The sequence below is a fragment of the Ranitomeya variabilis genome, chromosome 1 (assembly GCF_051348905.1).
Source record: "Ranitomeya variabilis isolate aRanVar5 chromosome 1, aRanVar5.hap1, whole genome shotgun sequence".
Classification (NCBI taxonomy): Eukaryota; Metazoa; Chordata; class Amphibia; order Anura; family Dendrobatidae; genus Ranitomeya; species Ranitomeya variabilis.
The window spans coordinates 392,584,752-392,611,281 of record NC_135232.1 but is presented as its reverse complement, the minus strand read 5'-3'; the positions used below and the strand labels follow the sequence as shown (position 1 = coordinate 392,611,281).

Sequence of the window (26,530 nt, the reverse complement as noted above, 5' to 3'; positions counted from 1 at the left end):
CTATATATAGAGGTGTTATCAGTCATTGTACATGAGGAGGAGGAGGTGAGCTGTGACATCACCTTTTGTGATGGGTAGATCCTGTCTTACCTACTGTATATAGAGGTGTTATCAGTCATTGTACATGAGGAGGAGGAGGTGAGCTATGGCATAATCCTTTATGATGGGTAGATCCTGTCTTACCTACTGTATATAGAGGTGTTATCAGTCATTGTACATGAGGAGGAGGAGGTGAGCTATGACATCATCTTTTGTGATGGGTAGATCCTGTCTTACCTACTGTATATAGAGATGTTATTTTTCATTTTAATCCTGAAAAGTTTTCTGTAAAGAACGGGCTATGTCAGTCTATTATTAGTGGCCAGCGTGAAAAGGGCAAGATTTCTTCTTTTTATTTATATAGATACAAATATGGAAAATTAAACATAATTATCAAAATTTGTATAAAAACATTTACCATAAAAAAGATTTAAACAATAAGTCATTATGTAAAATACTTTGCAAATATAGCAAGGATTGTTTACGATTACAGCTCAGAAGTCTTCAAAATCGTGAATGCTGCCCTTTTCTGTTACCGATTGTAACTCATCGTTACAATTAAAGTTCGGCAATATATTTATAAATGTACTGGATGTTGTTTTTTTTTCCTCTTTTTATTATTATTATTATTATTATTATTTATTGTTATAGCGCCATTTATTCCATGGCGCTTTACAAGTGAGGAGGGGTATACATAATAAAAACAAGTACAATAATCTTGAACAATACAAGTCATAACTGGTACAGGAGGAGAGAGGACCCTGCCCGCGAAGGCTCACAATCTACAAGGGGTGGGTGAGGATACAGTAGGTGAGGGTTTTCTGTTGTTTTCTGTTGTTTTTCTTTTTCACATCGAGGACAGTTGGGATGTCATCTTTGCATTACACACACTTTAAAAGGTTGAGGCTGTAATGTCAGTTTTGCTATGTACTTTGTATTAACTTCTGTCACTCCTTTTGGAAGTTGGAATCTGAATGCCCTCATTAGAGTAATAAAGAAAATGACCAATTCAAATCGTGCTAATTGTTCTCCCAGACATACTCGGTGCCCTGTAAAAAATGCAATATTTATATTTATTAAGAGATATCAAAGACGTACTTAACCCCTTTAGTGACCTAGCCAATTTTGACCTTCATGGCCAGACCAAATTTTTTAAATCTGACCACTGTCTCTTCATGTGTTAATAACTCTGGAGCGCTTCATCGGATCCCGCTGATTCTGAGATTGTTTTTTTCTGGACACATTGCACTTTTATGTTTGGTGGTAAATTTAGGTCAATATGTTTTGCATTTACTCGTCAAAATAATTTGGTAGAAAAATTTTGAAAAATTCGCAATTTTCAAACTTTCAATATCTATATCCTTAAAGCAGTTAGTCATGGTGTACTAAAAAAATAATAAATAGCATTTCCTACATGTCTACTTTACATCTGCATAATTTTTCAAGCCTAATTTTATATTGGTAGGATGTTAGAAGGGTTAAAAGTTTAGCAGCAATTTCTCATTTTTTCAAAACCTGTTTCTTTAGCGATCTTTTCAGATATACTTGTAAATGGACTTTAAGGGGTCTAAATATTGGAAATTCCACAAAAGTAATACCATCTTAAAAATCGCACCCCTCAAACACTTGTCAGGAAATTTTTTAACCCTTCACGTGCTACACAGGAATTAATGCAAAGTGGAATTTTAAAAAAATCCCCAATTTTGTTCACTTTTACAAGGAATAGAATAAGAAAATGGACCCAAACATTTGTTACCCGTTTCTTCTGAGTTCTCTGACACCCCACATGTGGTCAGAAATCTCTATTTGGACAAAACGACGGGGCTCGATAGGGAAGGAGCACCATTTGAATTTTGGAACACAAATTGTTGTGCAATAGTATGTCGAGATAAACATGTATTTGAGTTCAAAGGACTATCTGTGCTAGCATAATACAATTCTTCAGCATTGGGGTGGTTGGAGACACAAAGCACAGTATATTGGCAGCATTTATATGCAAGTACTTTTGCTTATCTAATATTGTCTCATCATTTTGCTGCCTTGGGCGTCCGACTTATGTTAAGATTAGTGTTGAGCCACCCCCCTAGTGTTCGAGTTCGGTTCGGTTTGTTGAATTGGGGCGTGTTCAACGAATGTTCGTCGAACGTTCGACGAACACCGTCAAACCCCATTGAAACCAATGGCAGGCAAACACAAACACATACAAACACATAGAAAACACATAGAAAACACCTTAAAAGGTGTCCAAAAGCTGACAAACTGCTCAGAAAACACAACAAACACATGGAAAAGTCACAACTATGGAGCGCCCCCACACCGCCGCAGGGCCGAGGGGTACCCGGAGCCGGGCCTCTGGGTCTCAGTCCTGGAGTTGTCACGGTGGCTAGACCCGGTCCGTGGCCCTGTCTGTCAGTGGGGGACGTCCGGTGCAGTAAGTGGTGTTGTAACGGTGCAGTTGTGGGGTGCAGGTCGCGGTAAATAACGAGGACACCAGGTTGCAGTCTCTTTACCTCTTTACTGGAGATCTCTGAGTCCTCAGTCCAGAATACGGTTCACCAAGCTGCGCAAGTCCGGCCGGTCCAATGGCACCTCCAGAGTTCTCTTCACAGGTGGAAATCGGTGCCTTCCTTCTTAGCGCTATGTGTTGTAGTCCTTCCCTGCTGTGCTTACGGAAAGTACCCCACAACTGTTGTGTCTGTTTCTTAAGTTCCCTCACAACTCGATTAAATGATGTTCTTCTAATCGTCCGTCCCTTCCTGATGTTACAGTTAGAACGGCACCCGTTTGTCGGGTAGGCCTGGAGTTCTTCCGGGACCCTAGAGACGCCCCTCTCCCGCAATTGCCTCCCAAGACTTCATAGGTGATATGTGTTAGACAGCCCGCCTTAAACTGACTGTCCTGCCGCTGTTTAGAGTATTGCTTGAAGCTGAATGTTATAATACTCCCTCGGCGTTCCGGCCACCGGTAGTGCGCCTCAGTAGGGTGTTGCTCCGGTCTTACAGCACGACCCCTACTGGAATTCTCCTATCGCTTGATCTCGTTTCTCACTCAGCACAATCTATCTCGCTTCTAGTCCTTTCTTGGGCCCCGCCGCTTCCCGGAGCTGGCGCGGACCCGTTACGTTCTTTCCAATGCCAAGCCTCTGTCAGGATCCCACCCCTGACAGAGACCCTACTGTCTCTTCCTCCACAACACCCTCTGCCACTAGGTGTTGCTTCGTCCAATCCAGTCAGCTTTTTAATCTAACTTCCTGCCTGACCCCCAGTTTACCCACTATGGTGGGGAGTGGCCTAATGAATAGAACCCTTAGCTCCCCCCGGAGGCCCGGCTGTGAAATGTATTGGTGTCTGTGATACCTGATCAGATGAACTCCTTCAGTGCCATCGGACGCACCATGGCTCCCCATAGTGGCGGAGCCACAGTACTGCAACGACCAGGACTCTGGGGCGCTGCACTCCCCCCTGGTTAAACACAGTACTCCGGGACTGGGAAGAAAACAACAATACAAGTTAGCAAAAAGACATACAATTTTGTTGAGTGCAATGACAATAAGTATACTTGAACAGGCTTCCCTTTATGGGAGGTAAGGACACTTGAACGTTACAAACATGGCAAAAATATCATAGCAACATGCTATAATGAACTTTTCTTACCCAACCGGGTATTCTACTAAGTGCAAACATTATTAACCAATAATTTAACTTTGCCTTTAAGGATATACACTCTTAGTCCGCTAAAGACCTTCCTATAATCACATTACAAGGTATTTTAACTTTTTCATTCTCCTACTTTGGATCTGCAGGACCGCCTGTCCTATCGGCACCAGACCTACTGCCTCTCCCTTCTGTTACAGGACCGCCCCGTTCAGCCAGGGCCTACTGCCTTTTCAACTACTATACACAGTATAGAACATAACTTTTCTTTCAGTTTGAGAACACCGAGCCGGCTCTACTTGGCTCCTATAAGGACTCACCCACTAACCCTTACGGGTTCACTTTCTGTCCTTAGTAACACATTACTAACTTTCGATGGGGAACGCAGGGTTTACCTTCTATCCCCCCCCCTTTTCTTATCAACATTATCAACTATCTTCTTTTCACAACATTAAACTTTCTCATTACTTCCTTTTTTTTCTTTCAGAGAACATTATCAGCATTCCTTTACAATTAACTAATGGCATACATATAACTTTTACATGTAAATATTATCATCATTTTCTTCCATTGACATTATTGCTACCGATCTTAAAGCAATATCACCATTTACGTGCAACAAATGAACATCCCCTTTAAGAGGGGACCAAATCTCTGTGAGGTAGCACATCTTCTCAAGCTACCAGTCCATACTCATCAAAGGTTCCAGTGCGGTATCTTCGCAAAGAGTCCTTGTTTAAGTAAAACCAGTAGGGAGCGCCTTTAATAAGGTGCAAACTATATACAAAAGAGTTCGGATCATGCACTGTTCATGATTCAGCAGTTTTTAAAACTTGTGCAAAACTTTTGGTAACAAAAACAAACAATAGGGATCCCGAGTCAACAGAAGGATCCCCTAAAGAGTTAACCCTGGACGGGTTCAGCAGCAAAAGTCAGGAAACAATAACTATTTACATATTCATGGTATCGAGGTTTATTCTCTTGGTAGGTTGCCAGACATCAGCTGATGGTGGACATCTCCCGACCGTGCAGGCTTCAGCCCTTGGTCCACGGCTGATGCAGCGGTAGTTGGTTCCCTCTCTTTCCAGTCCTTCCATTGTAGGATCAAGTACCGCTTATATTGTTCCCAATTCAGCACGGCAATGGTGTGACCTTCTCGCCGGACTCCATCTAGCCCAATTCGGGGGGCCTCCCACCGGAGGATGACTCCCTCCGGGCTCACATCTACGAACTCCCCCGTCTGGGTCGGTGGCAGAGGTATCAGCCTTCCCATTGCGCCGGGGGATAGTACCCCTAGCCCCGCCAAGAGGAAACGGTTATTGGGGAGGCGAGGATCGATCGCAGGATCGGGATCGGTTGGGGGAGCAGGGACGCTTTCTATACCCGCGTCTGATGTGATTCCACCGATGTCGGTCCGTTCCATTAACGAGGACGCTGGAGTCGGCTGCAGCCCGGACCGCAACTCCTCCTCGGCAGCCTCCAGATACGGCTCCGCTCCCCATAGCTCCTCTTCGGCTAGTTCCGAGGTCGGGATAGGTAGGCTCAGCTCCGCTACCGGCTCCGAGGAACTCAGGTCCTCCCGCTGCGGTGGACGCGGGTCCTCTTCTGATGGGTGAGGGCAAGCCGGGATCACCTCGCCGTTGTTCGGGCTCCTGCTGTTCATCGTCGCTGTCCGACATTCGGCGGCAATGCATGCATCTGACTCTGCCATTTCTCCAAGGTCGAGCTCCTCCTTCACCTCGTTCCCGCCGTCGCAAGTCAGGGGGCGGTTGTTCTCTGCTGCTGGGCAGGTCATCCTCTCGCAGCAGGAGTTGGAGGGGGCGGTCACTACTTCTGGCGCCGCTTTGGTAGTCTCCTCCCATGGCACGCCCTCCGTCTCCCTCTGCGCTCCCTGTGACGCTGCAATGGCGGCGATTTTGGCGCGAACTTTTGGCGGCAAGTGACAATCCACAGTCTTTGCAATAAAGTACAGTCTAAGCACAGTAAATCACAGTTCCAAGGCACACATGACCTGATTCTTCAGGCTTAAGTAGATCCTGTTCGTGACGCCAAGTTGGAGCGCCCCCACACCGCCGCAGGGCCGAGGGGTACCCGGAGCCGGGCCTCTGGGTCTCAGTCCTGGAGTTGTCACGGTGGCTAGACCCGGTCCGTGGCCCTGTCTGTCAGTGGGGGACGTCCGGTGCAGTAAGTGGTGTTGTAACGGTGCAGTTGTGGGGTGCAGGTCGTGGTAAATAACGAGGACACCAGGTTGCAGTCTCTTTACCTCTTTACTGGAGATCTCTGAGTCCTCAGTCCAGAATACGGTTCACCAAGCTGTGCAAGTCCGGCCGGTCCAATGGCACCTCCAGAGTTCTCTTCACAGGTGGAAATCGGTGCCTTCCTTCTTAGCGCTATGTGTTGTAGTCCTTCCCTGCTGTGCTTACGGAAAGTACCCCACAACTGTTGTGTCTGTTTCTTAAGTTCCCTCACAACTCGATTAAATGATGTTCTTCTAATCGTCCGTCCCTTCCTGATGTTACAGTTAGAACGGCACCCATTTGTCGGGTAGGCCTGGAGTTCTTCCGGGACCCTAGAGACGCCCCTCTCCCGCAATTGCCTCCCAAGACTTCATAGGTGATATGTGTTAGACAGCCCGCCTTAAACTGACTGTCCTGCCGCTGTTTAGAGTATTGCTTGAAGCTGAATGTTATAATACTCCCTCGGCGTTCCGGCCACCGGTAGTGCGCCTCAGTAGGGTGTTGCTCCGGTCTTACAGCACGACCCCTACTGGAATTCTCCTGTTGTGAATTTGCTTTTTGCTCCCTCTAGTGGTTACTAGTTTTTTGACTCTGGTTTTTCTGTCATTCCTTTTATCCGCACCTGGGTCGTTAGTTAAGGGTGTTGCTATTTAAGCTCCCTGGACCTTCAGTTCTATGCCTGGCAACGTAGTTATCAGAGCTAGTCTGCTGTGCTCTTGTCTACTGATCCTGGTTCCAGTTATATCAGCTAAGTCTGCTTTTTGCTTTTTGCTATTTGTTTTGGTTTTGTATTTTTGTCCAGCTTGTTCCAAATATATATCCTGACCTTTGCTGGAAGCTCTAGGGGGCTGGTGTTCTCCCCCCGGACCGTTAGACGGTTCGGGGGTTCTTGAATTTCCAGTGTGGATTTTGATAGGGTTTTTGTTGACCATATAAGTTACCTTTCTTTATTCTGCTATCAGTTAGCGGGCCTCTCTGTGCTAAACCTGGTTCATTTCTGTGTTTGTCATTTCCTCTTACCTCACCGTTATTATTTGTGGGGGGCTTCTATCCAGCTTTGGGGTCCCCTTCTCTGGAGGCAAGAAAGGTCTTTTGTTTTCCTCTACTAGGGGTAGCTAGATTCTCCGGCTGGAGCGTGTCATCTAGAATCAACGTAGGAATGATCCCCGGCTACTTCTAGTGTTGGCGTTAGGAGTAGATATATGGTCAACCCAGTTACCACTGCCCTATGAGCTGGATTTTTGTATTCTGCAGACTTCCACGTTCCTCTGAGACCCTCGCCATTGGGGTCATAACAGTTTGCCAGGCCAGTATTAAATGTTTAATGCATTGCAGAAGAGGGATTATAAGAAAGAAGATTCTGAGTTTTTTTTTTTTTTTTTTTTCTTCTTCCCCTTTACCTCAGAGTGGCTATGCTTGCTGCAGACATGAATGTCCAGACCTTGATTACAAGTGTGGACCAGCTGGCTACTCGTGTGCAGGGCATACAAGACTATGTTATCAGAAATCCTAGGTCAGAACCTAAAATACCGATTCCTGAACTGTTTTCCGGAGACAGGTTTAAGTTTAGGAATTTCGTGAATAATTGTAAATTGTTTTTGTCCCTGAGACCCTGTTCATCTGGAGACTCTGCTCAGCAAGTAAAAATTGTTATTTCGTTCTTACGGGGCGACCCTCAGGATTGGGCTTTTTCGCTGGCGCCAGGAGATCCGGCATTGGCTGATATTAATGCGTTTTTTCTGGCGCTCGGTTTACTTTATGAGGAACCCAATCTTGAGATTCAGGCAGAAAAGGCCTTGCTGGCTATGTCTCAGGGGCAGGACGAGGCTGAAGTGTACTGCCAAAAATTTCGGAAATGGTCCGTGCTGACACATTGGAACGAGTGTGCACTGGCCGCTAATTTTAGAAATGGCCTTTCTGAAGCCATTAAGAATGTTATGGTGGGTTTTCCCATTCCCACAGGTCTGAATGATACTATGGCACTGGCTATTCAAATTGACCGGCGGTTGCGGGAGCGCAAAACCGCAAATTCCCTCATGGTGTTGTCTGAACAGACACCTAATTCGGTGCAATGTGATAGAAAAACCGCAAATTCCCTCATGGTGTTGTCTGAACAGACACCTGATTTGATGCAATGTGATAGAATCCTGACTAGAAATGAGCGGAAAATTCATAGACGCCGGAATGGCTTGTGCTACTACTGTGGTGATTCTACACATGTTATCTCAGCATGCTCTAAACGTATAGCTAAGGTTGTTAGTCCTGTCACCGTTGGTAATTTGCAACCTAAATTTATTCTGTCTGTAACTTTGATTTGCTCACTGTCGTCTTATCCTGTCATGGCGTTTGTAGATTCAGGTGCTGCCCTGAGTCTTATGGATCTGTCATTTGCTAAGCACTGTGGTTTTACTCTTGAACCATTAGAAAATCCTATTCCTCTTAGGGGTATTGATGCTATGCCATTGGCAGCAAATAAACCGCAGTATTGGACACAGGTTACCATGTGCATGACTCCTGAACACCGCGAGGTGATACGTTTCCTGGTTTTACATAAAATGCATGATTTGGTTGTTTTAGGGCTGCCATGGTTACAGACCCATAATCCAGTCCTGGACTGGAAGGCTATGTCAGTCTCAAGTTGGGGCTGTCGGGGTATTCATGGGGATTCCCTGCCTGTGTCTATTGCTTCTTCTACGCCTTCGGAAGTTCCGGAGTATTTGTCTGATTATCAGGATGTCTTCAGTGAGTCTGAGTCTGAGCCGCTGTTTAGAGTATTGCTTGAAGCTGAATGTTATAATACTCCCTCGGCGTTCCGGCCACCGGTAGTGCGCCTCAGTAGGGTGTTGCTCCGGTCTTACAGCACGACCCCTACTGGAATTCTCCTGTTGTGAATTTGCTTTTTGCTCCCTCTAGTGGTTACTAGTTTTTTGACTCTGGTTTTTCTGTCATTCCTTTTATCCGCACCTGGGTCGTTAGTTAAGGGTGTTGCTATTTAAGCTCCCTGGACCTTCAGTTCTATGCCTGGCAACGTAGTTATCAGAGCTAGTCTGCTGTGCTCTTGTCTACTGATCCTGGTTCCAGTTATATCAGCTAAGTCTGCTTTTTGCTTTTTGCTATTTGTTTTGGTTTTGTATTTTTGTCCAGCTTGTTCCAAATATATATCCTGACCTTTGCTGGAAGCTCTAGGGGGCTGGTGTTCTCCCCCCGGACCGTTAGACGGTTCGGGGGTTCTTGAATTTCCAGTGTGGATTTTGATAGGGTTTTTGTTGACCATATAAGTTACCTTTCTTTATTCTGCTATCAGTTAGCGGGCCTCTCTGTGCTAAACCTGGTTCATTTCTGTGTTTGTCATTTCCTCTTACCTCACCGTTATTATTTGTGGGGGGCTTCTATCCAGCTTTGGGGTCCCCTTCTCTGGAGGCAAGAAAGGTCTTTTGTTTTCCTCTACTAGGGGTAGCTAGATTCTCCGGCTGGAGCGTGTCATCTAGAATCAACGTAGGAATGATCCCCGGCTACTTCTAGTGTTGGCGTTAGGAGTAGATATATGGTCAACCCAGTTACCACTGCCCTATGAGCTGGATTTTTGTATTCTGCAGACTTCCACGTTCCTCTGAGACCCTCGCCATTGGGGTCATAACAGTTTGCCAGGCCAGTATTAAATGTTTAATGCATTGCAGAAGAGGGATTATAAGAAAGAAGATTCTGAGTTTTTTTTTTTTTTTTTTTTCTTCTTCCCCTTTACCTCAGAGTGGCTATGCTTGCTGCAGACATGAATGTCCAGACCTTGATTACAAGTGTGGACCAGCTGGCTACTCGTGTGCAGGGCATACAAGACTATGTTATCAGAAATCCTAGGTCAGAACCTAAAATACCGATTCCTGAACTGTTTTCCGGAGACAGGTTTAAGTTTAGGAATTTCGTGAATAATTGTAAATTGTTTTTGTCCCTGAGACCCTGTTCATCTGGAGACTCTGCTCAGCAAGTAAAAATTGTTATTTCGTTCTTACGGGGCGACCCTCAGGATTGGGCTTTTTCGCTGGCGCCAGGAGATCCGGCATTGGCTGATATTAATGCGTTTTTTCTGGCGCTCGGTTTACTTTATGAGGAACCCAATCTTGAGATTCAGGCAGAAAAGGCCTTGCTGGCTATGTCTCAGGGGCAGGACGAGGCTGAAGTGTACTGCCAAAAATTTCGGAAATGGTCCGTGCTGACACATTGGAACGAGTGTGCACTGGCCGCTAATTTTAGAAATGGCCTTTCTGAAGCCATTAAGAATGTTATGGTGGGTTTTCCCATTCCCACAGGTCTGAATGATACTATGGCACTGGCTATTCAAATTGACCGGCGGTTGCGGGAGCGCAAAACCGCAAATTCCCTCATGGTGTTGTCTGAACAGACACCTAATTCGGTGCAATGTGATAGAAAAACCGCAAATTCCCTCATGGTGTTGTCTGAACAGACACCTGATTTGATGCAATGTGATAGAATCCTGACTAGAAATGAGCGGAAAATTCATAGACGCCGGAATGGCTTGTGCTACTACTGTGGTGATTCTACACATGTTATCTCAGCATGCTCTAAACGTATAGCTAAGGTTGTTAGTCCTGTCACCGTTGGTAATTTGCAACCTAAATTTATTCTGTCTGTAACTTTGATTTGCTCACTGTCGTCTTATCCTGTCATGGCGTTTGTAGATTCAGGTGCTGCCCTGAGTCTTATGGATCTGTCATTTGCTAAGCACTGTGGTTTTACTCTTGAACCATTAGAAAATCCTATTCCTCTTAGGGGTATTGATGCTATGCCATTGGCAGCAAATAAACCGCAGTATTGGACACAGGTTACCATGTGCATGACTCCTGAACACCGCGAGGTGATACGTTTCCTGGTTTTACATAAAATGCATGATTTGGTTGTTTTAGGGCTGCCATGGTTACAGACCCATAATCCAGTCCTGGACTGGAAGGCTATGTCAGTCTCAAGTTGGGGCTGTCGGGGTATTCATGGGGATTCCCTGCCTGTGTCTATTGCTTCTTCTACGCCTTCGGAAGTTCCGGAGTATTTGTCTGATTATCAGGATGTCTTCAGTGAGTCTGAGTCTGAGCCGCTGTTTAGAGTATTGCTTGAAGCTGAATGTTATAATACTCCCTCGGCGTTCCGGCCACCGGTAGTGCGCCTCAGTAGGGTGTTGCTCCGGTCTTACAGCACGACCCCTACTGGAATTCTCCTGTTGTGAATTTGCTTTTTGCTCCCTCTAGTGGTTACTAGTTTTTTGACTCTGGTTTTTCTGTCATTCCTTTTATCCGCACCTGGGTCGTTAGTTAAGGGTGTTGCTATTTAAGCTCCCTGGACCTTCAGTTCTATGCCTGGCAACGTAGTTATCAGAGCTAGTCTGCTGTGCTCTTGTCTACTGATCCTGGTTCCAGTTATATCAGCTAAGTCTGCTTTTTGCTTTTTGCTATTTGTTTTGGTTTTGTATTTTTGTCCAGCTTGTTCCAAATATATATCCTGACCTTTGCTGGAAGCTCTAGGGGGCTGGTGTTCTCCCCCCGGACCGTTAGACGGTTCGGGGGTTCTTGAATTTCCAGTGTGGATTTTGATAGGGTTTTTGTTGACCATATAAGTTACCTTTCTTTATTCTGCTATCAGTTAGCGGGCCTCTCTGTGCTAAACCTGGTTCATTTCTGTGTTTGTCATTTCCTCTTACCTCACCGTTATTATTTGTGGGGGGCTTCTATCCAGCTTTGGGGTCCCCTTCTCTGGAGGCAAGAAAGGTCTTTTGTTTTCCTCTACTAGGGGTAGCTAGATTCTCCGGCTGGAGCGTGTCATCTAGAATCAACGTAGGAATGATCCCCGGCTACTTCTAGTGTTGGCGTTAGGAGTAGATATATGGTCAACCCAGTTACCACTGCCCTATGAGCTGGATTTTTGTATTCTGCAGACTTCCACGTTCCTCTGAGACCCTCGCCATTGGGGTCATAACATTCTCCTATCGCTTGATCTCGTTTCTCACTCAGCACAATCTATCTCGCTTCTAGTCCTTTCTTGGGCCCCGCCGCTTCCCGGAGCTGGCGCGGACCCGTTACATTCTATCCAATGCCAAGCCTCTGTCAGGATCCCACCCCTGACAGAGACCCTACTGTCTCTTCCTCCACAACACCCTCTGCCACTAGGTGTTGCTTTGTCCAATCCAGTCAGCTTTTTAATCTAACTTCCTGCCTGACCCCCAGTTTACCCACTATGGTGGGGAGTGGCCTAATGAATAGAACCCTTAGCTCCCCCCGGAGGCCCGGCTGTGAAATGTATTGGTGTCTGTGATACCTGATCAGATGAACTCCTTCAGTGCCATCGGACGCACCATGGCTCCCCATAGTGGCGGAGCCACAGTACTGCAACGACCAGGACTCTGGGGCGCTGCAACTACATATAGTCATGCGAAAAGAAAAGAGGTGGAGGAGTAAAAGGAGGAGGAGACACAGATATAGGCATGTCATGCCCTTCTAAAATCAAGAAAGGCTGGAGTAAAAATCTAAAATCACCCTACCAACACCCAGACGTCGTGACAAAAAAATGTAAAAAATAATTATCTTTATGTAGAAAGGCGGCGGGTCCATTCAGAACACTTTTCTTAGAAGACGTAGTGGTATCCCCGTTGTGAGTCGTGCCAAAAAAGGAACCCAATACATTTAGACTAATCCACCATTTGTCATATCCAAGGGGCAGGTCAGTAAATGACAACATCGACGCGGAACCAAGTACAGTACTATGTATTGTACCTCCTTTGACGAGGCAAACATGTGGGTCAAGAAGTTGGGAAGGGTCACCCTAATGGCGAAAACAAACATTGAGGGGGCGTTCCGGTTACTACCTGTGCCTCGGAATAGTGTTCTCCCATTGGGCTGCTTCTGTGAAGGAGCATACTACATAGATCGCTGTTTGCCCATGGGGTGCTCCATATCCTGCTCACTATTTGAGGTGTTTAGTTGCTTCCTCGAATGGGGTCGTCATGGACGTTTCTAAGGGGGCACATATTATCCATTACCTCAACGACTTCTTATGCCTGGGACCAAAAGATTCGCCACAGTGTGAATACACGCGGTAGTCCACCTGTGAGAAGGAGAGAGCTGGAGGGAGTGTGGACACCCCAGAGCCGAGGGGTTAGATTGAGAAAGGAAGAAGGCGCTGTAGTTTGCTTCATGGGTGGGGTACTCTGCTGAGTAGCAGAAATAGCTACTAGGCCCAAAGTATTGCCTGGGCTAAATGCAGTTAAAAATTAGTACTTAGATAAACAGGCGGTGTAGCTTGCTTCATGGGTGGGCTACTCTGCTGACGTGCAGACACTGCTCCTAGGCCCAAACGATTTACTGCGTTAGATGCAGTAAAAATTTAGGTACACAGGCGGTGTAGTTAGCTTAACAGGCGGGATACTCCGCTGACGTGCAGACACTGCTCCTAGGCCCAAAACAATTTACTGGGTTAGATGCAGTAAAAATGTAGATACACAAGTGGTGTAGCTAGCTTCACAGGCAGGCTACTCCTCTGACATGCAGACACTGCTACTAAGCCCAAAACGATTTCCTGGGTTAGATGCAGTAAAAATTTAGATGCACAGGCGGTGTAGCTAGCTTCTCAGGCAGGCTACTCAGATGACTACCAGACAATGCTACTAGCCCAAAAGGATTGGCTGAGCTAGATTACACCAAATGCTATGAAAAACACTTGCACAGCACTGGCACAGACCTGCCTGGCAAAAAGTGCTATGAACTGCTATAACCTACCCTGAAAACGGCTGATATTACAACTAGTCCCGACTCCCTAAACCTATCTCTCAGAAAATTTGCTCTCAAAAAAGACTCTTTGACTGTATAGTGCCCACAGCAAGCAGCAGTGCCGTCTAACACTAAGCTGCAGCAGTGAGGAAATGGTGGCGACGGCTAAAATGGCTGGTTCTTATAGGGCAAGGACATGTGACATACACAGCCAATGACACATGCCCTTGCTTGTGTGCATCACATGCACATTGCTGTGTGTGTGCACTGCTGATAGGCTGAGAGACTGCACCACCCCACTGTAAATGCGGGAAAGGAAAAAAAAATGGAGATCGGCATTATTTCAGCACAGTTTCAATAACGAATATGTTTTTAATGATTTAGCTTATATCTTGTGAGGCAGGGAGGGGGATCATATGCGAGGGTCAATATGTATCCCCCAGGATGCGGACGGAGTCCTATTAGACCCACTGGAGTGCCTTGTGGTCACAGCAGGACGCCTGTGAGTCACAAGGCAAAATAAAAGTAAGCATGGACCTGGTCAAGCTATTTGGCCATGGCATTGTTCTGGAAAACCCGTTATGGGCTTTTATTTTTTAAACGGACTACAGGAAGGTAGTGGGGCAGTACATTTCCTCCAGGCCGAGTCTTGCAAGTGGCCCATGGCCACAGATTCCAGTTAAAAAAAAACCTGCAGCAAGGGTTTGGGTGTGTGAGTGTTTGCAAGTAGCGGAGCAGGTGGCTCTGGAGTGTCCAGCCTGTATGAGGTAACACAGAGCCCAGAGCAGCGAACGCCTGGTAAGCCGCAGCCTGATACGGTGGTGCAGTCGCCCTCGGCAACTGTACAGACTGTTGTGACGCTCCGGCTGCGATCCAGAGGATACCATGTGCTGTGCACTGTGTGAGTTTTTGGACATTAAACACGTTTGCTATGAACTTTCTTGTGGTCCCTGTCTATCTGTCACACTGCACCAACCCCGCTGCACTACAATTTCTTTGTATCCTGTGATGAATTTGACTTTTTGTCATGGATAATGGTTAGTTTACTTAGGCTGCCGTCACACTAGCAGTATTTGGTCAGTATTTTACATCAGTATTTGTAAGCCAAAACCAGGAGTGGGTGATAAATGCAGAAGTGGTGCATATGTTTCTCTTATACTTTTCCTCTATTTGTTCCACTCCTGGTTTTGGCTAAGGCTAGGTTCACATTGCGCTAATGGGTTAACGCTAACGGACTGCGTTGCATGGCGAAATTGTCGCAATTAACGCCATGCAACGAATCCGTTAGCGCACCCATTGACGGCAATGTGATTCTGATCTCTAGCGCATCGCTAGCGCATGCCATTTTCGGCACGCGCTAGCGATGTGCCGTTATCTTCTGACGGACCTCGGTGCGTCCGAGGTCCGGTCCTCGCTAGTGCAGATCGGTGATCTGCACTAGCGGGATCGGCAAACGCGATCCCTATAGATACATTGCGTTAGCGCAATCCGCTAGCGCTATACGCTTAAATAATAATGAAAACATCGACATCCTGTTTGCACAAATGCGCACATCCTATTTTAGAGACTGCATCTGTGCTCACAATAACTCAAGCACTTTCAGAAGTCTGTCCAATAGAAATTCAAGGGCAATTGCTAGTTCTGAAATATATGAGACATTTATGAACTCACCAGCAGAAAATGGCAGGAAAGCCTCATTAGATGTAAAGTTTCCAGCTTTGTCTAAGAAATGTTCAGGGTTGAACTTATCAGGCTTTTCCCAGCACATGGGGTCATGTAACACAGAGTCTAGATTGGGTAAGATATGCATGCCCTGAAACAATGAGAGAAGCCAGAAAATACATATTACTTATAGTGTATCTCTCAATTTACATACATTATAATAATCTTCCTGTCCGGGACTGAACAATTCATGACGTATCCTTTGGATCCGTCATCAATATAAGCGCAGTTTAATCCACAATAATAACGTACAAAAAAAAATCAAGAAAAATTTGCATGAATCAACTAGACATTTAATAATGCTTTGAAATATTTGTATTACTAGAAAAAAAGGGGCAGAGGCAAAGAAATTACCATGTCAAATGTCTTGACCCTATGAATGGATTCCCAAGGCAGTACACTTAATAAGCTAGTAGTTTTAAAGGGACTGTAAGCACAAAATGACTGTTCAAGCCAAGTACAGGCGCTCAGTGCATCACGGCGGGGCCAATAATTTACAATACACCTTCCCACCTACTTGCTTTCCATCCATCTCCACCGTTCTCTGGCCATTTGAAGCCAGAGCTGTCATCAAAGAGGGGGCAGTTCCATGTATCATAAAAATTAGTCCCTCAGGTGTACACAGCATACATGAGGTGGACCCTGCAGTTACACAGTTCTGAAAGCGCGTGCCAAATGTTGGTAAGTACAGGAAGCATATGAAGTGATCGCATGCAGACAAAGGTGAAGCAGGATGATCTCACCCAGCTGTCAGATCTGTGTAAAGCATTGGAAGCGTCTGTCTGCAATGACAGCAGATGCTTCCCGTGCTTACCAGCATTCTGCATCTAGAGCATAATCCTTAATAGTTGTAAATGTCAAAAATATTTATTTGAGTTTTCTGATTAATGAAAATATTTGCATTTTGCTGTTTGTACAGTACATTAAATTCACAGATAAAAATTGGGTGTTTCTCTTATATAAAGATGAAACAGATCCAGTTAATGTGCTCACGTGAGCCAGTTGTGTAGGCACCACTCCTGTAAAAGGTCAACAACAGTTGCTGCTGCCCCGTGGCTGGGGGATGAACTCCACCAGGATGTTTGAAGGAAAAGACAATTCGAGGTTTGGGCTTTGCTAACCAAAATGAAGATCCTTGATCCAATAATCTAAAGGAGCTGTTTTTATTCCACAACGCGTTTCACACTGGATTGACGTCTTTCTTAAGTGTAAAAACCAACTATACCAATTGTACAGTACTCAGTACAGTTGGATTTTACACTTGAGAAATACTCCAGTCTGGTGTGGAAACACGTTGTGAAATAAAAATCACTCCTTTAGATTATTGGATCAAGGATCATTAGTTCAGTTATCAAAGTCCAAAACCGGGAATTGTCTTTCCCTTCTATCAGGGGAACACCGGAGAGATCATACAGATCCCACGGTTGCAACTGATTTGTCAGGGAGATCAGCAAGGGGAATCGTACAGATCCCACCAATTTGTCAGGAAGAACAGCAGGGGGAATCGGGCAGATCCCACTACTGCCACCAGTTTGTCAGGGGAACACCGGAGGGATCATGCAGATCCCACCACTTTGTCAGGGGACGCAACTCTGCTGCCACCAATCGTCATGACAATTATGAAATTAACTGACGAGTGATGGACATGGCTGCACCTTATGGTATGGTATATACACCTCAATTCCAACACATGGAATAAATATATGAAAACTGCCAACTCCACAATAACAAAAGGAACTTCTATCTGGCACCACCAATCGTTTACACAGGCCGATTGGACACTTGTTACAGGTAGTGTATGGATGAGGGATGAGGTTTACTGAGCAAGAGGAACAGAGCTATTACATTTTATATATTTAGTCAGGAAAAGTAGGCAGTATTTATAAAAAATATAAAAAGATGTTACAAAATGGGAACAAAACAATAAAGTACATACAATCACATAAAATAAAAGGGATAACAAAAGAAAAGCACTACACCTGTGTCAGGGAAATGGCTCAGAGTTTAATGAAGGGAGGTACTCCTTAAGAGAATGGACAGAACCACAGCTAGCTGTACCTTGCAGGACTGATAAAAGACCAAAACCCAAAGTCTGATTTTTATTAGATCATGGGTACGCTCACATACCTCCCCTTGGTGAGCTCAATGAGGGCTGGTCATGGGATGTGCTAGGTATTTTAGAAGTTTATGAGATCCCCAACTGTTATGATATCTTCACCCTTTGAGGTCCCAGGCGGGAGATATCATTGTCATGTTTCCTATCAAGATTTTACTTTTCTATAGAGATGAAATATGGCATGGATAGCATCATCCATCTGTTCTTAAGTTGGAGGCGTTCACCCAACCTTACGGTGATGTGAGTGAATGCATTATGTTCGTCCCTTTGCTACAACACCAAAAATATATCTCTCATAAATATCGGATCAATACAAACTCCTATATTCATCACTGATCACTGTCTCCAGAAAGTCTGAGATAAATCTTTTGAACAGAGGAATCTCCTATACTTCTCCGCCTCTGAGTGCACAATTCCTAGACTCGTTGACTCATCAAATCCCCTGTGGTAATTACCTGTTCATGGCAAGAGGTCCTATTTCAATAGCGCTTGAAGGGTCATCTCTTTCTCACTTCCACAATTATAATTAATCCCATATGTTCATTGTGAGGGTGATATGTCTCCTCTCTGGAGATGTCTTTATGGATTTTACAATTTTTCTCTGACACCTTCATACATTAGATTCAAGGCTTCCGGAGATACCAAATATATCTGCTACTGATAGGTTTTCTTCATAGTTTCAGTATTACCTCACCTTTTGACTTACCTTTTTAATAGAATAACCATCAAGAGTAATGTCCTTTATGCTGCTTCTCATGGTTCCAGTAGATGCAATATTTCCAAAACGTTGAATTTCATGAATCACTGCATTGGTGTAAGGAAGTCTCTTCCTGTCTTCATATTTAATGGCAGAGGAGTCCTGAAGAACCTGATCTAACTCTCTATGTATGTTCTCTGTGATTTGAACATGTAGCAAGTCAGTATCCAGTATGTATGGTTTAGTTTGACACATATGTATTCATTTTAATTATTTAAATTATTTACAATGTATATATACCTAAAGGGAACCAGTTACCTTTGCATGCAGTACCAATCTGTGGGCACCATGGTATAGAACAGGGGCAGCTTAGCAGTTTTGTAGGATACAAATGTATTTTTATTCATAAAAATCCCTCCTTTTTCTGTGCTTATTGTCTAGTTGGTGTTCCTAATCAGTACCTGATATTCTGAACAGTTACAAAACAGGACCACCAATTCACAGAAAGGGATATCAATAAATGAAATACAAGTTATATTGAATCTTTATGTACAAAACTATACATCAATCTTCTGATGTCATCCTGATCCATAACACCATTTTAAATGTGTCCAATGATTAAGGGGTGCTCACTGACACAAAAGATGTTGGTGCTCTGAAGAAGTAGTATCAGAAAAATTAACCAAGAACTTCAGCACTCAAACTGAAATTTTATTGTCATATGCAGCATGAAAAGAAAACATGACCCTTGTGGATACAAATTGTTTCAGTAAAAAACAATAAAAAGAAAAGGAAAACACGACCCCTGTGGATATAGATTGTTTTCAGCAACGTTTCAGCTAGATTAAGCCTTTTTCAAGCAAAAATCTGCGGAGTAAAGGGTCACTGCATGGTGATGTCCGCATGTGACAGCTTTCCTGCAGGGCTTATTCACAGCTCAGTATTTACGGCACTGTTTCATCAGCGTTTGTAAACCAAAACCAGGAAAAGCTCTAAAACACAACTGTGGGTCTTACAATTGTAATCTTTTTTTGAGACTCTGTGTAGCTATATGTAAAGTTTGACAGGCCCTATTTAAGCATCTACATTATATTTTATCATTATTTTATATTGAGATTTTAGTAGTCTCAAGCTGGCTTGGACAAAGTGAGTGTTTGCGAGTCCACTTGGCAGAAGAGGTTCAATATGGATAAATTTAAGGTTATGCACTTAGGCAATAATAATACATGGGCAGCATATGTTCTGCAGGAAGTAAAACTAGGAGAGGAGGATGTGGGAGTACTTGTAGATCCCAGGCTAAATAACAGCATGCAATGTCATTCAGCGGCTTCCATGGCCAGCAGGATATTGTCATGTATTAAAAGAAGCATGGACTCGCGAGACAGAGATATGGTACTATCACTTTACAAAGCGTTAGTGTGACCTCATCTGGAATATGCAGTTCAGTTCTGGCTGCCAATTCATAGAAACGATGTACTGGAGTTTTAAAAGTTCAAATAAGAACCAGAGAACTGATAAGGAGCATGGAGGATCCTAGTTATGAGGAAAGATAAAAAAAAAATGGTCTTGAGTAGACATGAGCGAATATATCAATGTTTGGTTTGGATTACGATCGCCAAATTTGCAATATTCGCCGATTAACTCGTCGAATATTCGCCAAACATAACAGAACACCATTTACGTCAATGGGAGGCAAAAACAAATGTATGCACAACACCTTATAACGGCCCCAAATGCTGCCAAAATGCATCAAATGAGGGACAGACACCAGGAAAGTGGCTTCACTTCACCCACAGTACAGATTTTAGCATGGCACTGCAGCAATCAGCCAGGCATGAGGTACAGCATTAACAGCTTTCAACTGAACATCACAGTAAGACGAGGTAGGTGTGGGAGTGGTGTAGGGCCCCTTTGCTGGGAGCTCTGATACCACATGCAACACCTCTACCTGCTTTCATGCTGAGCCACACTCAGGTGGGACAAATATCAGTTTTGTAGTCTATCATTGTCAGAAAAATTTTAGGATAGTAACACAGGTAGTTGAGTCCAAGGAAGTGGAGGCCTGACGGTGTCGGCGGCCTACTGCTACAGGCAACACGTATTAAGGAGACCCAACAAGGAGTGTTCACATTTCCCAAAATTATTGGCAGACACCACCAAAGTGGCATCAATTTCACCACAGTAGAAATAGTAGAATAGGGACCGACAGTTCTTCAACTACACCCAATCCAGCAGATGGACACTCAACAAGGAGTGTTCACATTTAAAGAAATGAGTACCTTACACCACAGAAGTGGCATCAATTTCACCACAGTAGAAATAGTATAATAGGGTCCGACAGGTCTTTCACTACACCCAATCCAGCAGATGGAAACCCAACAAGGAGTATTCACATTTAAAGAAATGAGAGCCCGACACCGCCGAAGTGGAATAACTCACGAGAATAGAAATAGCATAATTGGGACCGAGACGTCTTCCATTACATGTAACCCAGCAGATGTAGACCAACCATGACTGTTCACATTTCCACAAATTTGTGTTAACATCAGCGGCAGCAGGCACAGAAGCCACACTAAAGATATCATAGAGTGCAGTTACGTGACATTAAGGCATCACACTAAAAAATGCAATATCATCTAGTCTGCGATTGGGGTTTAAAAGTCCTTGGAGATCCATGACTCGTTCATCTTGATGAAAGTTAGGCAGTCTACATTTTCAAGGGACAGCCGTATGCGCTTATCGGTCAGGACACCACCAGCAGCGCTGAAGACACGTTCTGAAAGAACGCTGGCTGCCAGGCACAATAAAACCTCAAGGCGTGTGAGGAGAGCTCAGGCCACTCATCCAATTTGGAAGACCAAAGTGTGAAAGGGTCCAAACCCTCCCTGATGGTATTGATATTCAGTTCTAGATGCTCCTGCACCATCCTCTCCATTCGTTCACCACGTGTAAGACTTGGACTCTGTTGTACTGGTGCATGAGTTGGTCAAAAAAGTGTCAAAGGACTCACAGAAATTGCTTCTTCTACTTCCACCACTGCTGCTGCTGATAATGTTTTGGCGTTGATGAATTGATGTGCCGGAGGTTGGAAGTCTATAGCTGCGATGCGAACTGTGTGCTTCACTGCTTTCTTGGGGAAAAGCTCTCTTAAGGTTGTATAAAAGTGTGTTTCGACACTCCAGCATTTGCGGGTCCCTTTCTAGGGTGGGAATCATCTGGCAAAATTTGGCTTTATAACATGGATATAACAGAGTGGCAACCCAGTAGTCAGCATTATTCCTAATCATAACTGTGCGGGGATCATGTTGCAGATAGTGCAGCAAAAAGGCATTCATATGTCGGGCTCTACCATGAGGTCCAAGACCATGCTGTGTTGGTGGCTTGGTAATAATGAGGCTCGTTTCCTCCATCTCCTCCCACCAACCACGAACAACAGAGAGGGGAGGATTATCCTCTTCATCTGACAGTTGCTCGCCCATCACCTCTTCCTCCTCCATTTGTTCCTTGGATCTTGCACCTTCCATAACAGTTTGACTGTTATCATCAGCCCCCCTCGATCGCAGTAATCCACCCTTCTTTGGCACCCGCCTGTGTGACGACAGTCTTGAACTTAGAGACAATGTTATCCCTTTCGCAGTCTCTTCTGCTTCCTCCTCTTCTTCTTTGACCACCATCTCCTCCCGCAGGCTATTTAAAGTCTGCTCCAGCATATAGATGACCGGAAACGTGATGCTGATGATGGCGGCGTCAGTGTTAACCATCTTAATAGCCATTTCAAAACTGTGCAGAAGGGTTCAGAGGCCCTTAATCTGTGCCCACTCTGTAAACGTGATATGTGCCATGTCCGTACTGCATTGGCCCAGGCTTTACACCATGACATACTGTGTCAGGGCTCGTTGCTGCTGCCACAGTCACTGCAACATATGCAGAGTGGAATTCCACCATATCGGCTCATCGCATATCAACCTGTTAACTGGCATGGACAAAAACATCTGTATAGATGCAAGTGCAGCGCCCCAGAGTCCTGGTCGTTGCAGTACTGTTGCTCCGCCACTAAGGGGGGCTATGGTACGTCTGATGGCACTGAAGGAGTTCATCTGACCAGGTATCACAGACACCAATACATTTCACAGTCTGGCCTCCAGGGGGAGCTAAGGGCACTATGCATTAGGCCACTCCTCACAGTCTGGTAAAACTGGGGGTTGGATAGGAAGTTAGATCAGAAAGCTGACTGGGTTGGAACCAGGCAACACCTTGTGGCAGAGGGTGTTGTAGGGGGAAGATTCGGAGGGGTCCCTGTCAGGGGTGGGATCCTGACAGAGGCCTAGCAACCAGAGAGAACGCTACGGGACCGCGCCTGCACGATAAAGCGGCGGTACCCCAAGAAAGGACAAGAAGCGAGGTTTATTGTGCTGAGTGAGAAACGAGATCAACGCAACAAGGAGAATACCAGTAGGAGTCGTGCTGTAAGACGAGGCAACATCCTACTGAGGCGCGTAACCGGTGGCCGGAACGCCGAGGAAGTATAGAGCTCCAGGCCAAACTTCAAACCTACGGCAGGACAGTCAGTTATAGGCGGGCTGTCTCACCCAATTGACCTAGGAAGACACAGGGGGGGTAACAACAGGAGTGGGGCGACGCTAGAGTCCCGGAAGAGCTCCGAGCCTCCCCGTCATACGGGTGCGTCCTAACCATAAGATCTGGGGGACGTGGAAGAACATCAGAATCGAGTTGTGAGGGAACACGAGAAACAGACACAACAGTTGTGGGGACTATCCCGTAAGCACAGCAGGGGAGGACCACAACACACAAGCGCTAGAAGGTAGGCACAGATTCCACCTGCAAAGGGAGCTCTGGATGTGCCATCGGACCGGCCAGGCTTGCGCGGCCCAGTTAACCATATTCCGGATTGAGGATCCTGAAACCTTCAGTAAAGAGGTAAAGAGACTGCAACCTGGTGTCCTCGTTATTTACCGCGACCGGCACTTCACCGCACCATAACGACATCCCATACCTCCACCTTCATTGTACGCCCCTCAGCAGGGTCACGGACCGGGTCTAGCCACCGTGACAACCCCAGAACAGAGATTCAGAGGCCCGGTACCGGGTACCCCTCGGCCCAGCGACAGTGGGGGCGCTACAACTTGGCGTCACGAACAGGATCTACTTAAGCCTGAAGAATTAGGTCATGTGTGCCTTGGAACTGTGATTTATTGTGCTTGGACTGTGACTTATTGCAAAGACTGTGGATTGCCACTTGCCGCCAAAAGTTCCCGCCAAAACCGCCGCCATTACAGCGCTAAGGAGAGCGCAGGAGAAGAAGAAGGGCGTGGAAGTGGGCGTGAACAAGCTGAAGAGCGCGAAAGACAATGGCCGCCCAGTCTAAATATTTCGGCCCCTTGAGGACGTGTCCGTCAGCAGCCGAGATCCGCCTCCTGATCCTCAATGGTGGGCAGAGACAAAGAAAACGAAACCGCCCACGGAGGAGAGAGCAGGAAAAGGACCAGGAAGAAGAAGTCAGTGACATGGAGGACGCCATGGCCAGCCGCCCAGAGCCGGAGCGTGGGGTCGGAGCCGAGGACTCCCCCAGCTACCCGGAGAGGCACCGCAGCCAGACCTCCACAGTTGATGCTGACCTCCTGCAGACCGGAGCGGACGAGCTGATCCACCAACTCCTGCGGACGCAGCTGAGCACTGAGGCCGGGTGGAAGAAGACCATCATCGGGAGCCTCACCAGACATCTGTCGGCAGCCTCGTCTGGTCCGGAGCAAGAAAGAAGTTCCAGCGTTCCAAAGCCAGAAAGCAATGCCCTGCCGAAAAGCGAGATGCTGCGAACGGAGAGGACAACGCCGCAGCGCAAGGCCCTGCAACCAGCGTTCCAGATCCCAGCGGAGACGGAGCAAATCGGCACCGGAGGGACCGCATCTGAAGCAGGTATTAAGAACGACCCTGCCCCGCCAGCAGAGGACCTGCTGATAGGCCCCGTCACGGCACCCCCTCTCCCTGGGACCTATAGACTCCGGCGCCTTACACCCTGGGATCGGGCCACGGGTATGGAGCACTTCTTAAAGGCCCCGATCTCGCCGACCACCTTGCCGAGCGAGGTCTATGCGGAGCTACGGCCGCCAGAGCGAGAGTAAACCTCGATGCCATGGATATGTAAATAGTTAACTGTTTGTCTTCCTGATGTTTTGCTGCTTTAAACCCGATCAGGGTAACTCTTAAAGGGATCCCTTTGTTTACCCGGGATCCCTTCTTCTGCTTTTTGTTTTGTTTCCTGTTTATTCATCATTGAAAGAACTGCTGAATCATGAACAATGCATGATTACAAACTTTTTGTACATAGTTTGCACCTTCTTAAAGGTGCTCTCTACTGGTTTTACACAAGGAAAGGACTCTTTGCGAAGACACTGGTCTTGGAACCAGCACCGGAGTCCTTACTGCGAACAGACTTGCAGCTTGAGAAGTTGCACTACCTCATAGAGACTTGGTCCCCTCTTAAAGGGGATGTTCACATATTGCACTTATGAACAGTGTTGCCTTAAGGTGGTTAAATGGCAATAATGTCTTGAAAGAAGAAGTTAAATGTAGCTAACTAGTTGATTGTGAGAAATGTTTAATGATGTTGATAGAAGAATGAGGACAGAAAGTGAACCCGTACGGGGTTAGTCAGTGAGTCCTCCTAGGAGCCATACAGAGATGGCTCAGTAATCCTGAACTGAAAGATGGATGATAAGTTCTATACCGTGTATAGTAGTAGAAAGGCAGTAGGCCCGGGCAGAAAGGTGCGGTCCTGTAACAGAAAGGAGAGGCAGTAGGCCTGGAGCAGATAGGACAGGCGGTCCTGCAGATGTAAAGAAGGAGAATGCAGAAAAGTTGATTAGCCTGATAATGTTTTGTAAGAAGGTCTTTAGTGGATTCAGCGAGTACGTCCTTAAAGGCAAAGTTAAATTATTGTTCAAAAATTTGCACTTAGTAGAATACCCGGTTGGGTAAAAGAAGTTATTTATAGTATGTTACTTAAATACTTAACCATGTTTGTAACGTTGAAGTGTCCTCGCCTCCCATAAAGGGAAGCTCTGTTAAAGTTTACTTGTTATTGCATTTCAAAAATTGTATGTCTTTTTGCTGACATGTATTGTTGTTTTCTTCCCAGTCCAGGAGTACTGGATTTAACCGGGGGGGGGAGTGCAGCGCCCCAGAGTCCTGGTCATTGCAGTACTGTTGCTCCGCCACTAAGGGGGGCTATGGTACGTCTGATGGCACTGAAGGAGTTCATCTGACCAGGTATCACAGACACCAATACATTTCACAGTCTGGCCTCCAGGGGGAGCTAAGGGCACTATGCATTAGGCCACTCCTCACAGTCTGGTAAAACTGGGGGTTGGATAGGAAGTTAGATCAGAAAGCTGACTGGGTTGGAACCAGGCAACACCTTGTGGCAGAGGGTGTTGTAGGGGGAAGATTCGGAGGGGTCCCTGTCAGGGGTGGGATCCTGACAGAGGCCTAGCAAACAGAGAGAACGCTACGGGACCGCGCCTGCACGATAAAGCGGCGGTACCCCAAGAAAGGACAAGAAGCGAGGTTTATTGTGCTGAGTGAGAAACGAGATCAACGCAACAAAGAGAATACCAGTAGGAGTCGTGCTGTAAGACGAGGCAACATCCTACTGAGGCGCGTAACCAGTGGCCGAAACGCCGAGGAAGTATAGAGCTCCAGGCCAAACTTCAAACCTACGGCAGGACAGTCAGTTATAGGCGGGCTGTCTCACCCAATTGACCTAGGAAGATACAGGGGGGGTAACAACAGGAGTGGGGCGACGCTAGAGTCCCGGAAGAGCTCCGAGCCTCCCTGTCATACGGGTGCGTCCTAACCATAAGATCTGGGGGACGTGGAAGAACATCAGAATCAAGTTGTGAGGGAACACGAGAAACAGACACAACAGTTGTGGGGACTATCCCGTAAGCACAGCAGGGGAGGAACACAACACACAAGCGCTAGAAGGTAGGCACAGATTCCACCTGCAAAGGGAGCTCTGGATGTGCCATCGGACCGGCCAGGCTTGCGCGGCCCGGTTAACCGTATTCCGGATTGAGGATCCTGAAACCTTCAGTAAAGAGGTAAAGAGACTGCAACCTGGTGTCCTCGTTATTTACCGCGACCGGCACTTCACCGCACCATAACGACATCCCATACCTCCACCTTCATTGTACGCCCCTCAGCAGGGTCACGGACTGGGTCTAGCCACCGTGACAACCCCAGGACAGAGACTCAGAGGCCCGGTACCGGGTACCCCTCGG

The 26,530-nt window shown here is 46.1% G+C and overlaps 1 protein-coding gene across 2 annotated transcripts in view; it reads right to left on the bottom strand.

The window, feature by feature from the left end:
* Positions 1–359: 359 nt before the first annotated feature.
* LOC143761249 (cytochrome P450 2J4-like) overlaps positions 360–26,530 on the bottom strand; it is a 64,308-nt gene continuing 38,137 nt past the window's right edge. Inside the window, exons 7-9 of one of the 2 annotated variants that reach the window (XM_077249091.1) lie at positions 18,240–18,427; positions 15,367–15,508; positions 360–1,088 (exon numbers count right to left, since the gene is read on the bottom strand). In XM_077249091.1, the coding sequence (XP_077105206.1) occupies positions 910–1,088; positions 15,367–15,508; positions 18,240–18,427 (509 nt within the window). In that variant the 3' untranslated portion in view covers positions 360–909. The remainder of the gene's footprint in view (positions 1,089–15,366; positions 15,509–18,239; positions 18,428–26,530) is intronic. The other variant, XM_077249090.1, reaches the window with a different exon arrangement.